The following is a 14921-nucleotide window of genomic DNA, read 5'->3' on the forward strand; positions in this document are numbered from 1 at the left end:
ACAATTTAGGAAAAGAAAACTAATATTTATTTTTTAAAAAGAAATTCAATATGTATATATGTAATAACTGTGAATTACTAGAGATGTAAATGACTTTAGTAAATAAAAAATGAAATCTTTTCACACAAAAATAAATAATTTATTCAGAAATTCTGTTGTTATTATGAATATAAATTTTAAAGTGTCAAAATTTATCAAAAGATTTCAGAACAGTTTCGTGCTTATTTATGCACAGTTCATTGTTCATATATCACGATATAAATAAGTAAAAGCATTCTATTTCTGAATAAATGATCTTTTGTTTTTTAATTTACGTTAGCAGTTTCTGCTGAATCGTTAGCATTAACATATCATAACAAACCATTTTATCACGCATGTAAATAAAAATAAGAATTTCATGTAACACGGAAAACGAATTTCGTATGATATATCTAATCATATGAGATTACAATTAAAAGCTTTTTTTCGGTGTATAAATTATTGTCTACAAGATATAAAAGTTCAAGAAGCTTAAATAAGGAGGGGCGTATATTGAAAATTAATGTTCATCTACAGAAAAATTTCTTCTTCGTTGAATTATAACGGAATTTATGCCAAGTTGTTGGATACATACATTTCTGGAGGCAAAACAATTTCATGGCATGTCAACTCCCATCTCAGCTTGCCTGCTTGTCGCCACTCTTCAGCGTCTTGATAGTTTCGATTCAAACTTGTTTGTCATTGCAGTCATTAAGCTTGGATAGCAATCGTGAACTTTTGTCTTCGATCGATACGTTTAAAAGTGGATCCGCATCTTAAACATCTTTTCCTTTTCCGCATCAGATGTATGGAAAACGATCACTAGCAACTATTTCAAGAATATTTTTGAATTGTCTGCAAACCTTTGCATGGCTTCCAATTTCATGAATGGGAAATGACAATTGCCGTTAATTGATTCACTAAAAAACCACGTCAATAGGCTTTATTCTCATTTTTAAGAAGAGTCATATGGTAATTTGGTCAATTTAAAAAGCAGAGCAAAATTGCACTGTTGGCATTAATCCTAAGGGACCTCTTAGTGTTGATTATTATCAAAGAATGAATTCTTTTGATTTTGTATTACCTACAACAATGCTTGACTTGGTGTTGTAATTTTAAAAATTATGCATATTAGGTGTACAGTTCGAAAGTTATTTGCACTTTTGCTTATGTATCTTTTGACCAAGAGAAAAAGAAGAAAATGGATCATTTGCATCATTTCTTTTACAAACGCATAGAATTATAATTAATAATTTTTTGTATCGTTCAATTTATGTATAATTTAAAAATGAATTTACCGAATAGTTTGTAAAGAAATGGTCGAAGAAGAAGAAAAGATAAGCTTTTTTCTTCAAAAAGAAGCAAAACTGAATATAATTGCCTGTGAGTAAATAGTAGCAATAGGCATTTTTGACCCTGTCAACGTGATCGATTTAAGCCCTTTGGGTAATCAATTAGACATCTGTTCTAAAAAAGGGGTGACACCAGCTGCTAATGATCTTATAAATCTCATCTGTAACAGATTTGTCTCATATATCTAACCAATAAAAAAGAAAATTCAAAAAAACATAATGAAACATTCCATTTTTTGAGGAAAAAATTGGAAAAAATTGGAAATTTTCAAAATTGAAAATTACTGCACCAGCTTAAGTTATATTAATTAGTCTTGCTGTGTTTCAAATTTGGATAGAGGTGAAGTACAGTTGGAAACGCATCAGTCTGTTTGTGAACATTATATCACATTGGCAAGATGGAATAATGCTAATCGATCTGTTCTTGTATAAGACCGGCCTTTCCATTTCTTCAACATGCATCTTCTGTTCACGTTCAGAGTATTTCTTCTTCCTCTCAGCTTGAAGCTAATCATCATCATGAATCATAATTATGTCCGTGGTAAAATTGAGTCTACCCATTGATCGATCAACTCATTTCCGTCTTTTTCAAGATATCAAAAATCAATATATACAGCTTTTCTGATAGTATAATGCTGGCTGGCAGCTTGTGATAACAAAATTGTAATTATAATCTGAAGAATTTCCTTATTATGTTTTTTTTATTTTTCATCTTAGGTGGTCGTGTTTCATAATTACGTAAAAGGAATGTTTTTTTGAGAATGTAAAATGAGTTTATAAATGGGCAAGAATTAATAGTAAAATTAAGTCGAAATTAATATCAATATCTCACTGTTCAAATACTCAAAAATATATCAACATGCTAAGCAAAGAAACTGCTTAGTATTTGATTTCATTTATTATTATTTTTGAAAAAATTTAAAAAAGGTAAACGAATCTCATGTAGTAGTTTTGATTTTTCCCATAACACGACGTTAATGCTATTGGTCATTTTATCATTAGAAAGCAATTTCTTAAAATTGTTGCTGTTTGCCTTGGATGCTATAATGTAATTTCAAATATTCAATTATCATACAAATTGGTAAAGCTGTAATTTGATTGCCATACACTCTCTCCAGTTGCCTAAATCTGAACGTTATGAAGAGTTGCCATAAGACGTGATATTGTTTTGCAGATGAAATAGAGAATTCATAAATTTATCATACTGATTATCATTGCACTTGTTTTTGATATGATAAATTGAAATGTTAAAAACATTTATAAAATTTCCATTTAACATTAAAGATGTTTTGTAAAATTTTGAAATGTGTAAACGTTATAATTAAATCCAGTCATAAGTTTAACGTTTCAAAATTATAAATGAATATGAAATTTTAGACTGAGAAATTTCGTAGAAGAAAATCAGCCCAATGACCCACTGGTTGATAACATTGACAAAAAGTCAAATCCATGGGCTGAGAAAGGAAAATGCACCATATTATAAGCCACCACCCATGCTTCATATCATCTGCCTGCCATTTTCGTTTTTTTGATGAAATAATTGTAAAAATGTTTTGTGTGAATCAACAATTTTTGTCATTTTTTTACTAAAAGATTGATGCTTTTTGCGTTCAAAGAAAAAGAAGAAGCAGAAGAGTATCTAAACTGTAAAAATACGTGCTTGGTTATAAATCTTCAATTATTCAGATGATCCATTTATTGGAGAACATATTTAAAAATAAAAATTACTTTCTGTATGCATATTAGAATGACTATTCCATGTAGAATACAATGCAAATATTATGAAAAGTAAAATTACACCTCTCAGAAAAACAGAATATTTTATTCATAATTGTTTTTCAAAACATGTTGACAACTCATGTATGCAAAAATTTATTTAAAAAATTACGTTAAAGAAATAAAAACAAAATTTTACAGTGTAAAGTTATGTTAAATTTTAAAGGATAAAAGTTTTTTTTAATATTTTTCAATTAAAACGTACACCCATAATTTGGTCGTATAAACACAGAAATTCAGACTTCAATGATTTGGGGTTCAACAAGAAAACTCCACGGAATTGAATTAACCTGAAAATACACTACTTTCAAGTAAATTCATACAAATTAAAACAATTAAAAAAAATCAATGTATGACGCACCGCATCATTGTCATCATCACTGTCATCAGTAAGTAATGCAAATTTGGCAGGAGTTCGTTCTTTATAACCTGAATATTCCGACAATTGCAAAAGACTGATATTTAAATTTGAAATTGACTACCTTTTAAAGTTACTACTTCAGAAACTGGATTATAATGAAGTACAGTCGCTGTTTTCCAATCAGATAACTGAGGTTTAAAATCATCATCCAACTCTTGGATCTGAAATTCTATTCTATCAATTTTCGCACACTCATCACTGAACAAGGCAATGCATCATACATACTTTGAAAGAAATTTTCATATCATGCTTTAAGTTCAATGGATCTTCAATTTTTTTGTTCATACCATTCACATCATTTCTGCTTTCTTCAGCTAATCTTACCTTTAATTAAAAAGTACCACAAACCAATCATCCACAATTGAAAAATAAAATAAAAGAAAATAAAATGCCAGTTTTTCATACTATGTATTCTAAAAAAAGATATGATACTTACGAATATGTGGACAATGAACTATTATTTTAAATAAAAATTGATAAATGAATTTTCTCCTCCTTCAGCAAATTATTTATTATTATTCTAATAACAGAACGGCAAAATAGTCAAATATAGTAGAGAGAAAGAATGTAAAGGATTATCTGTTTTCGAAATTTCTTTACCTACAATGCTATAAGAGTTAAAATAATAAGTTTCACAACGGAAGCATTTCTAAAAGGACAATTCACATACTTCATGTTAAAATACTTTCTAAAAAAATGTTTCTAATGTATCCATTTTTTAATCTCATAAATACTTGGAAAACTTTACATTAAGGAAACATTTGTTCGCAAAGCCTATAAATAAATATATATATATACATATATGGGTGTGGGTGTGTAAGCTGAAATTTGAAATAATATTTTTTATTACAATTTGATCCAACATGAAATAGTTTTTATGAAAATAATGTTTTTAGTCCAAAGTCTATAATCATTCAAAAGAGAATACTGAAAAAGAAAAACGAAACAAATGGCTTCACTCTAGGCAATTCTTTGCAACAAGAAGCATTGATTAAAGCAACCTCGATGCCCAATTTCTCTTTTTCCATTGTATGACATTGGAACTTTAAAATTCAAAGTTGTGGCTGTGTCGTAAACTGTCAAAATGCAGGGCTACAATAATATCGGTTCAATTCACACACACAGACACACAAATAGTACTTCTATAATGTATTATTTAACACCGCTGTGTATTCAAAATATTCTGCTTTAAAATAACTAACTAAATAAATATATATATATATATATACATATATAATTGAATTGAAAATTTAACGCTGATTATGTTCAGCTAGTTAAATCTTCAATTGTAATAATTTTTCTTTTAGAAAATCATGATCATGACAACCATATATTATCAAGATTATTATCAATCGCATAAGAAAATCTTATCTTAACAAACATTAACGATAATTCAAAAATGTAATGAATTAAAAGTACAATAAAGAAAAGGATTCAAAAATTTTTTGAAACACAAACCTTCTTTCTGCCAAATTCGTTATAAGATAAACAGCGTGAGGTGAACAAATCTGATGAACGTGCATTATTTGATGAACGCGTGTTTTCGCTTTCAAGATTTTCTTCAGCAGCAGATATCACTGCTATTTCCATATCTGATACATTTTCCCTAGTACCAAGTATAACTTTCAATATTAAATATTAAAAATACTACAGAAAAGGTAACACTGTGACGTAAGATGCAATACAAAAGAAAAACAAATGAAATACCAAATAGCGAACTTACTCAACATCTCTGCTCGCATTTTCAGCTTCTCTCTCTAGTTTTTTTGATTTTTTCTTAATTCTTTTTTCTTTTTTCTTTCGACTTCTGCTTCTTTCCAGAATTTCATTCATGCTTGGCTGCTCAATAGCTTCACTTTCTAATTGTTCAATCAAACGATGCTTTTTCTTCTTTTTGTGCTTCTTCAATCCACTGCCTTCAAAATTTTGCTTCTTCTGTATTTCATTTTCAACCGTCACAAATTCTTCTGCAATTTGGCTAATTTCATCATTCGCTGTCATGTCTGAGGTAACAGTGTAAATGTTGGAGGTATTTTTTTCTTGCATCGTTATTTTATTTGAAGATTTACTGGGATTTTCAGACGTGGACAATACTCTATAATTGTAATTAATAAAAACTTTATGCTTTCTAATGCATTCTGTAAAGTGCCTTGTTCACGATTGCTTGGGTCTGTCACATTTCGAAAGGATTATATCAAATTATAAATTCTTACCTGACAGTGATCTCGTCACCGTCCTTGAATACCCAGGTTGGTAACCACGGTAGTATTTCATAATTATTGGAAAGTAATTTCACATCAACATTTCCAAAATCCATCTTTCCATTCAGATCAAATATGATATCTGACGCAGTGCTTGACTCAACCAAATCCAGTCCGTAAAGTATTTTTCGATTATAAAACAAAGAATTTCCTTTTTCATATTCAATATTCAACAGTAGTCGAAGATAACGATTTTCAATTTTTGGCATGTTACCTTTTGAGCTCATAAATAAGATCAATTTCTAGAAAAATATTACTCATCATGTTAAGAAAATTAAAAAAGAATGTATATACTTATTTATACGTGTACCTTGCGTATGTGTATACATACACACAAGATATATTTCTAGTTTTGAATAGAACTGCAAGATTAAAGTGTAGAATACCATTATTTATAAGTACCTCTATTCTTATCTGACACAAATTCCAAATGCTTCATAAATGCGAAACAATAATAAAATGGTAAAGATAAAACTTTTTTTTAATGTTTTCATTTTATTCTATACATATATTTCATTCTCAATGAATTCAAGAATTAAAATTGTTAATTTGAAGAATCATTCGAAAATAAAAAAATTTATTTAATTAAAACCCACTTTAAAATGTTTTATATATATTATCAACGATTACATTTCCCTAATTCAAATGACATTAAACTAACAATTTCTAAGTTAGTAGCTAAGCAATTTCTAAAAGATGTTCTGTATATGCAATACCATAAGATGTATTCAAGTACATATTGAGCATCTTCCAAACTAGCTATATGACGTCATGAATATTACTGATATATAATAAAATTTGCTTTGTTTAAAGATTTATATGTATGTATATTAAACTTCGTGATGAAACGAACTGATATTTAAATAATGTACAATGCAAATGGTTAAAAACCCTCAGGATTGCATTACAAAAAATTAGACTGGTGACCAAACAGAAGTGAAATTTATGTGCATTAACAAGCTATTAAAAAACGTAATGCAAGTTAATATTCCATAATAATGCAGTTCAAGTTTAAATTCAATAATTCAATAATGCAGTTTAATATTCAAGTTGTTACTTCTGTTAATTTCAATCAAGCTTTAACGAGAAGTTGCTGCCTCGCTAAATTATAAATTAAACAACAATAAAATTTAAAAAATTATATCGAATAAAATTCGCAACTATAAATATATATATATGTATATATATGCACGAGAAGGTGTTATGAAAAATAAATCCATAACTACAGTATGAATAAATGTAAATCAAAATATTTTAAGCATTTGAAAATACTTGACAAGTTAAATTTCAATATTATAATTTATTTATTAAAATCAAGTTGCCTTTTTAAATTAAGTGAAAATCTTCAAAGAAAATTACCGTAAGAAATTATTTGTACTTGAATGTTTAGAATCGGGTCTTATGTTTATATCCAACTCATCTACAATAATTTTAAGTACAGTAGAAAATTTGATATTATTTATTTGTAGTAATTTTATTGGAAGCATTCTTTTTCACAATAGAGTTGTAATTTTTCCATCGAATATTGAATTTTAAATTCATCTAATTAGCATTCCTAATATAATAGATTAGCATGTTTCTTCTTTCTTTAAGAACAGGAATCAGAATTTGACAAATGTGATATAATGCTGGACGTTTATTTTAGTTGAAATCGTGAAATGGGTCCTAAGAAGCAAACTAATGGTATGTTATTTTTGTGTGATGTTACAAAAGTTATTCAATAAGTATATTGGTTAGCACCGGAGCCGGTTAAGTCAAAGGAAAAGAAACAGTCGAAAAGCAAATCATCTGATAAGCCAACAAAGAAAGAATTGCAGAAAAAATTGCCACAAACAAAGAAAGACGTAAAGGAGAAGAAGTTAGTTAAGGGTAAAACTCAAGGCCCGAAGGATGCGAAAGGTCAGTGTTTTGTTTTTTTTCTGTTAATTCAAATATGAATTTCTGAAGCATTTTTTTGTTTGGAAAATCATTTGGTGCACAACGTCAATAGCATCATGCATTTGTTTTGTAAAAATGAGAATGGACTGATAGTTAAACTGTCTGTTTTACAGTTTTGATTCTTTTGTTTTTTGAGGTTAATTGATAAAAATATTTAATTACATAAAAGTTAAAATTATTTTCTTTTACAGCTGTTGCTAAGGCTGTGGCAGTTAAACGGCGAGTGGTAAAAGGAAATTATCCGACGAAACGTCGCAAAATTCGAACGTCTGTACATTTCCGGAGACCTTCGACACTTCGACTTCCCAGAAGACCTAAATATCCTCGCAGGAGTTCTTTTAAGAGAAACAAGTTAGATGTGTTTGTTTCCTTCAAATTTAAAATTTAATAACTAAATTTTGCTGCCAGGTTGGATCATTTTGCAATTATTAAACATCCAGTTACAACTGAATCTGCTATGAAAAAGATAGAAGATAACAACACGCTTGTTTTTATTGTTCATTTGATGGCTAGCAAGCCAATGATTAAAGCTGCTTTGAAAAAACTGTACAATGTAGAAACACTGAAAGTGAACACGTTGATAAGGTAAAAATTTTTTTCATTGTTAACTTTTTAAGCGATCTCCGTATAACAGAATATGAATAAGTTGTACATATAATTATTTTATAATTGTTATATATTTTCTATAAATAGCTGAACGTATTTTTAGACCCGATGGACAGAAGAAAGCATACGTTCGCCTTACTTCTGATTATGATGCACTGGATACAGCAAATCAGGTATTAATTTGTTTGTAAGCATTGATAATATTTTTCATATAAAATACTTTTTAGATTGGAATAATATAATTGTGAGAAACGCTGAAAAATTGAGAACATGTTTGATAATAAAAATTTACAAAGAATTATTATTCTGCTTGTTTAATATGTGGCTATTTTTGCCAAATTGCAAAGTTATTTCTTAAAGAAACTATCATTAGCGCAAAACAGTCCAAATTGATATATTTTTTAAAATGCAAATTCATTGAAAATTTTAAAAGCTTGATGAAGTTCCCATGTACAGTATATTTATGAAACTCAAGTTTGTCTTATTGGATAAAATGAAATTAACATATTTTTCGTTATTTTTTATTTGTTTTCGTTGTTCTTTTATTGCAATTTCAGTATAAGTATTACTTTGTGATGAAAAATATTTTTGAACAAGAACACATTTTGCATAATGTGAGAAAAATGATTTTTATGTAGACAACGAATTTCAAAAACTGATTGATTTGTTTATTCTTTTTCTAAAGCAGCACATTCAGATTTCCTTTTCATTATTAATTCAATCAATGTAATAGAAATCTACTCGCAGTGTTCAAGTTGGGCTTCTAAACCTGAGTTAATTTGAGGGATTCTATTACTTCACTTTAAAATAAACTTGCATATTTGCATAAACTGTTCCGCAGGAATGAGAAAATCTAGGAATGGGCTAAGGCAAAAATTGTAATCTGTGCAATCTAAAAAATGTACGTGTGCAAAAAGGGGCATTTATCAGAAGTAAGAGGGCATCCGTTTGGATGAGTGCTGTCGAACCAGCAGGGTTTTGTTTTTTTCATTTCCTTGTGCTTGATTTCGACCGTGCTCCAATCACGAAGCCGAACTTTTCCAGCTTGAACTGAAAAATAAATTTGAATTCGCGCGTTGAAAATTAATAACATTTCACCAGAAACGCAAAGTAAATTAATTTACTTTGAAATGTTTGGTGGTTATTTTTGAGCAGAGTCTTGAACCCTCCAAACATATTCTTCATCATCAGCTTCTCCTCAGCGTCCAACAACAACAGGCAGTCGCTTATTTTCGCTTCGCCACCCAAATTCCAAGTAAGCACTCTCTGCTTGTCCAACCTGATACGCTTCAAACGTTTCGTTTGTAACAAATATGCGGCAATTCGATAAACCAGCTCGTCTGTGAAGCTGCGAGGAAGATGATTACAATTACGCGATGGATCATTTTCACCGGTGTTGGACTTTTTGTCCGAGTTGTCCGCAAGCTTTTCAATGGACGATACATGAAGTGGTCGACCACAAGGTTGGGACAACACCGCTTCAACCTTCAACTCCACGTTCTCGCATGGCTTTTCACGACGACCAACGAAACAAATCTGCACAAAAATTATAAATATCAATTCTCAACAAGCACACACACACACACACACATATATATATATACATATATATATATATATATATATATGTACCCTTTTTGTGGACGGGATGCGCAATAAATCTTGATTAATGCTGAAATCGAGCGAGTTCATGATTTCCTGGATGTAAAGTAAGTAACTTCTGTAATGACTTTGCCCATTGTGCTGACGCTGATATTTGCCAAATAAATCATACGGACAACATGGGATGATGAAAGTGTTGCAATCATTGAGTCTATGAAAGAATCAAAATTACATTATGTTAATTTAATATGAAACAAAAATGCAAACTTTGTCGCCCAAATTGGAATCCAAGGTGTCAATTGATCCGCGTGATTGCTTATAATCCAATTCGGCTTGCCAAGCCAATCCAAATTGCCTGTGAAATCGATGCGCATTTCCTGAAAGTTCCAACATTATTGTTTCACTTAAAAAATAGATTGATCATTCTCATTTGTGAGAAAAACCTTTAACTGTGAGACACTGGAGAATTTATCCCAAATATTACGCTTACGTTGATCCACACCGAAGCCAGAATGCTAAAATTGAAAGTTTGAAAAAAAAATATATTTTTTTCTTCTTCATTAATCGATACAAGCTTACCCCTTCTGAATTAAGTAGGTAGACTAAAAGCCCATTTCCACATCCCAAATCGACAAATGACTGCATTTCAGTTGTACCTTTTTCAATTCGTTCCTCTTCCCAAATTGTCTAAACAAATCAAATGTTCACATACCACATATCAGATGTATGTATAGTAAGTATACAGATCGCGCATACCAACAAATATGCAGCAATTGATATATCTTCAAATACAGTCTTTTCTGCTGGAGAACGTTCTGTCCAATCCTGTTATTTAATAAAAGAATTAAAATGACAGTTTATAATTTGTTTTTTTATCATTATAAAAATAACAATTCATTCATATTGCAGAATATCTGTGCAATATTAGAATAAAATTATTTGAAAAAGAAAAAAATATATATATATATTTCGCTTACGTTGATCAAGGAACGCGCATAGTTGGCCTTCAATTTACGATAATGTGTCCAGAAACGTTCCTGATTTACTAGTGATAATGTGTTGGACAATTTCAAGCTGCCTTTCTTGTGGGATATCCATCTGTGCATAGCTTTCAACAGTTTACAACTGAAAATCTCCAACAATTTTTGATCATCATCATCAACAGCACCTTCTGATTCAGACGTTTCAAAAACAAATGCTTGGAGAATTCTCACACTGAATTACACACACAAAATTATTTTTACTTCAAGTACACAAATTTCAATATAATAATAGAGGGAAGAAAAAAATTTTTTTGATACCCGTCATCTTTGTCGGTATTCATTTCCACACCGTATGGTCGACTGTAAAAGCAATGCTCGCTGTCATCCGATGTTGGAACACAAATAAACCGATCGTCACCTTAATGAACAAAACAAAATAAAAATAATGAAAATAAAATGAATATTTAACTGGTAAAAGAACAAAAAAAGATCACTTTTTATCTAACTTGTCATGAAACTAATAATAAAATACTACTGCACTTCAACATATTAACACTTAAAAATTAACTCATTAATTTTTTCAGTAAAACAAAAAATACTGTTAGAAAATTTAAAAAATCTTCTTAATTTAAACTGTATTGTGCAAAAAAGGCAGATGATGAAGATGAAGAAGAGAGAGACGAAGAGAGGGAGAGGGGAGGAAAGGGTTTTTGATTTTGTAATAATAAATCAAGCTTAAATTTTGTCATTAAATTTATATTTAATTTACTTTCCCACATGTATTCGACGAAACATCCACCGGTACGGTCGATCAATTTTCGCTTTCGAAACGTCCCACCGTCGGCCGTTGCACCGCAGCGTGTGAAAGTCGCCATCGTCCGCTCGGGTATGGAAGGATTTTCGACCGTGTCGACCCCTTTGATTCGTCGGTGAACCAGGTGGGGCTTTTTCCACCAGATTTGTACCACCGTGACAAAGTTTTCCAATTCAGAATCCGCACCGACAACTTCTTGGCCAACAATGCGACGGCTCAACTCCATTCTGTCTACAAAAATGCCTCACAATGGCAAAGTGCAATCAACAAACTTCCAACAAATAAACAAACAAACAAACAAACAAAAGGATAACAGCTAAAACCATCCGGTGTCGACCGCGCGCAACATTTTCCAAATAAAATAAAAAATATGAAAATTATCTTTTAATAAAAAATATACATTATCTCTACTTGGGAAAAAAGGTTGACTCTTTTTTTTCTTTTTTGACAAATAGCACAGGTAACACTTTGAATACCCGCTCCATTTTCTGTTTTTTAAGCACAGCAACAACGTAACACTAGCAAAAATATTTCCTCCCCAGCATTAATCATTACAAACAGCCCTTCAACAACAACTGTCCAATTAGCAATCAACTTTTGTAAATAAATACTCGTATAATAACAATAATAAAATTTAAAGATAAAATAACGAAATTAAACCAAAAAGCAATTTGGAAATAATTTTAAATATGATTAAATTAATTGAAAATTAATGTAATCTAATTATTATTATCAGTATCCAACTGAGCGGCAGAACTTTCGTATTCAACTAAATTCAAACTAGCGCAAAAACCACATCCGCTATCCATTTTTCGATGTGTTTTCCACAACTCATCCTTCTTATTCGACGACTTCTGCTTATATCTTCCGACTGACAGCACGTCGGTTCGGATTAGCCGATAGAACAGAATCACATTTATCACATTTAGTACGGCAATTGAAATACTGTAGTAGATCCAGAACCAGCTGGGCAGACGGTTCTTTTCGGTGAAAATGGCTAACGTCAACATGGTCAGAGGAATAAAGCGAAACGTGCAAAATGTTGCCAAATTGCAGGCAATGTTGATACGAACACAAAGCTGTTCACGAGAAAAGCCACCCATTTGCATCAACTTTCTGGCATGCAAAAATGCTGTGTTCACTTCCACCATCATCGCTACGATGCAATAGCCAACCGCGTGGACGGCTGTCACAACGTACATTGTCGCAAACAATATCTATAATAAATAATGTAGTCACTTTTTCGTTAAAACACTGAAAATAAATTTGTTCATATTGTATATTCTTATTTATCCTGCTTTTCAAAAATACTGTAATTGAAAAACAATCACCGCACATTTGTCCAAAATTCTCCAAGTGATGTGTAAAAATAATTTTAACACCTTCATTTCACTATATTATCACACACACCTAAGAAAACTGAAACTCGACACACTGCACAAATTCCCAACAGTTCGTCAGTTCTCTACTACATACATACATACATACATACATTGCTCTTTTCCTGTCATTTATTTATGCATACAAATGCGTGAAGATTAAAAAAATTATTAATTATTGCACAATATACAAGATTTTAAACATAAAATTACAAATAGAAAAAAAAACTTCTTTACTAAAACGGTTCGTCAACATTCATAATTGTTAGAATACATATCATCAAAATTTACATACATACATATACCACATTTTTTAAAATTATTTTACCACCCTGCTGTCACAAGGCTGCAGTTGAGCAGACTAAAAGTAAAAAAACTAAGCAATTATTAAAAATGTGCTAAACGGATTATTTAAATTATAAAAAAAATTCACAGTTAATTTTTCAATTTGAATTTAATATCTAACTCAAATTTACAAATTAATGAATGCACTTAAATAATAAGTATAATTAAATAATTAATTGAGCAATAATTTAAAAGGAATAAATAAAATCACAAAACTTCTACATACTGCAAAATGATGAAGAAGAACTTCTGCTTTTTCTCGAATCTTCCCGTGCCATACTATGTCACTAACGTCATAAATAAAATATGCTAGACAACAAAAAAAGAGCAAAAATTAATACTAAGCAAATTATTTTTTATGAAATTAAAAATTTTCCAAAAAATCAAAATTCAAAAATGAATACCCGTTGCAAAGCAGCAAACACAGTATGTCGGCCAGTTGGAAAATAACATTAAATCTTCGCCGAGACCATCATTCCAATAAAACCAAACACTAATGACAGAACATTGTTATTTCATTACACCGTACAAAAATTAAGAAAACATGCTAACACTATGAATCAAACTGAAAAAAAAAATTAAAAATTATTAGGTGTATTTTTTAATTTAGGTAATCCACTATACTTAGTCATGCGATAAACTTTTTAAAATATCATTAATTTTCTTCTAAACATTCATATAAACAATTCCTACGTCTATTTATTATAAATGCCGACGAAAAGAACTCAACCAAAAGTTTTAATGCTAAACAAATTTGGCCATCTTTTAAAAGTTGCCAAAAGCCGGAAACTTACCAAAGTAAAGTAGAACAACCAGTAATGGCAGCATGGAGAAAGGATACGAGCAAATTTTGCCAACGAAAGATACGCGAACTACCGACAACGGTAACGGAATGTGGTACAGGAAAATTTTTCAAAATACACTTCAGAAATAAAAAAAACACAAAAAACAGAAAAACCAACGCAACGCCAATTTTCCAACAGTTTGAATCAATTGAATGCACAAGCATCAATGTATACTTTACATGCAAAATAGAATAGCAGAACTGACACAATTGTAATATTGATTAGATTCTAAATTTAACACTTATATACAACGTCGAAGGCATATTTACAATTCTTTAGGATATCACAAGTTGAATCATCAACCGACTGAAACATTTCGCTTAATCACTATTTCGATGTCAATCGCTCATTTACAACACCATGCAGCTCAACCATACCAAACAGGCTGCAACAACAGCTGAATCATTTTTCAACTGTTTATAAAATTTCAATTTATTATTAAACTTTTGCAAACGTAAATTCACCCTCCACACAAATGTTCCATATTTATTAATGAAAAAAACAGGTCACAGTATACACCACTTACAGGATTTTCAAGATTAATCTTTAAAAAATTTCAAAAAAATGACAACCACCCAAGT

At 30.2% G+C, this 14921-nt stretch overlaps 3 protein-coding genes across 3 annotated transcripts; 1 reads left to right on the plus strand and 2 right to left on the minus strand.

Annotated features, from left to right (window-relative positions):
* Positions 1-3382: 3382 nt before the first annotated feature.
* Tsp_06634 (conserved hypothetical protein) lies at positions 3383-6055 on the minus strand. The gene is made up of 6 exons (XM_003378588.1): positions 5781-6055; positions 5291-5662; positions 5026-5173; positions 3629-3728; positions 3508-3575; positions 3383-3436 (listed from the first exon to the last, which is right to left on the minus strand). Exons 1-6 carry the CDS (start codon positions 6053-6055, stop codon positions 3383-3385), a joined length of 1017 nt encoding a protein of 338 aa, XP_003378636.1.
* Positions 6056-7486: 1431 nt separating this feature from the next.
* On the plus strand, positions 7487-8614 carry Tsp_06633 (60S ribosomal protein L23a). The gene is made up of 6 exons (XM_003378589.1): positions 7487-7511; positions 7566-7727; positions 7958-8117; positions 8175-8351; positions 8476-8545; positions 8600-8614. Exons 1-6 carry the CDS (start codon positions 7487-7489, stop codon positions 8612-8614), a joined length of 609 nt encoding a protein of 202 aa, XP_003378637.1.
* Positions 8615-9264: 650 nt separating this feature from the next.
* Positions 9265-12973, minus strand: Tsp_06632 (conserved hypothetical protein). The gene is made up of 10 exons (XM_003378590.1): positions 12565-12973; positions 11796-12002; positions 11276-11375; positions 10952-11189; positions 10731-10799; positions 10554-10661; positions 10425-10489; positions 10242-10377; positions 9497-9908; positions 9265-9422 (listed from the first exon to the last, which is right to left on the minus strand). Exons 1-10 carry the CDS (start codon positions 12971-12973, stop codon positions 9265-9267), a joined length of 1902 nt encoding a protein of 633 aa, XP_003378638.1.
* Positions 12974-14921: the final 1948 nt, after the last annotated feature.

The sequence above is a fragment of the Trichinella spiralis genome (genome assembly GCF_000181795.1).
Source record: "Trichinella spiralis strain ISS 195 chromosome Unknown Scfld4, whole genome shotgun sequence".
NCBI lineage: Eukaryota > Metazoa > Nematoda > Enoplea > Trichinellida > Trichinellidae > Trichinella > Trichinella spiralis.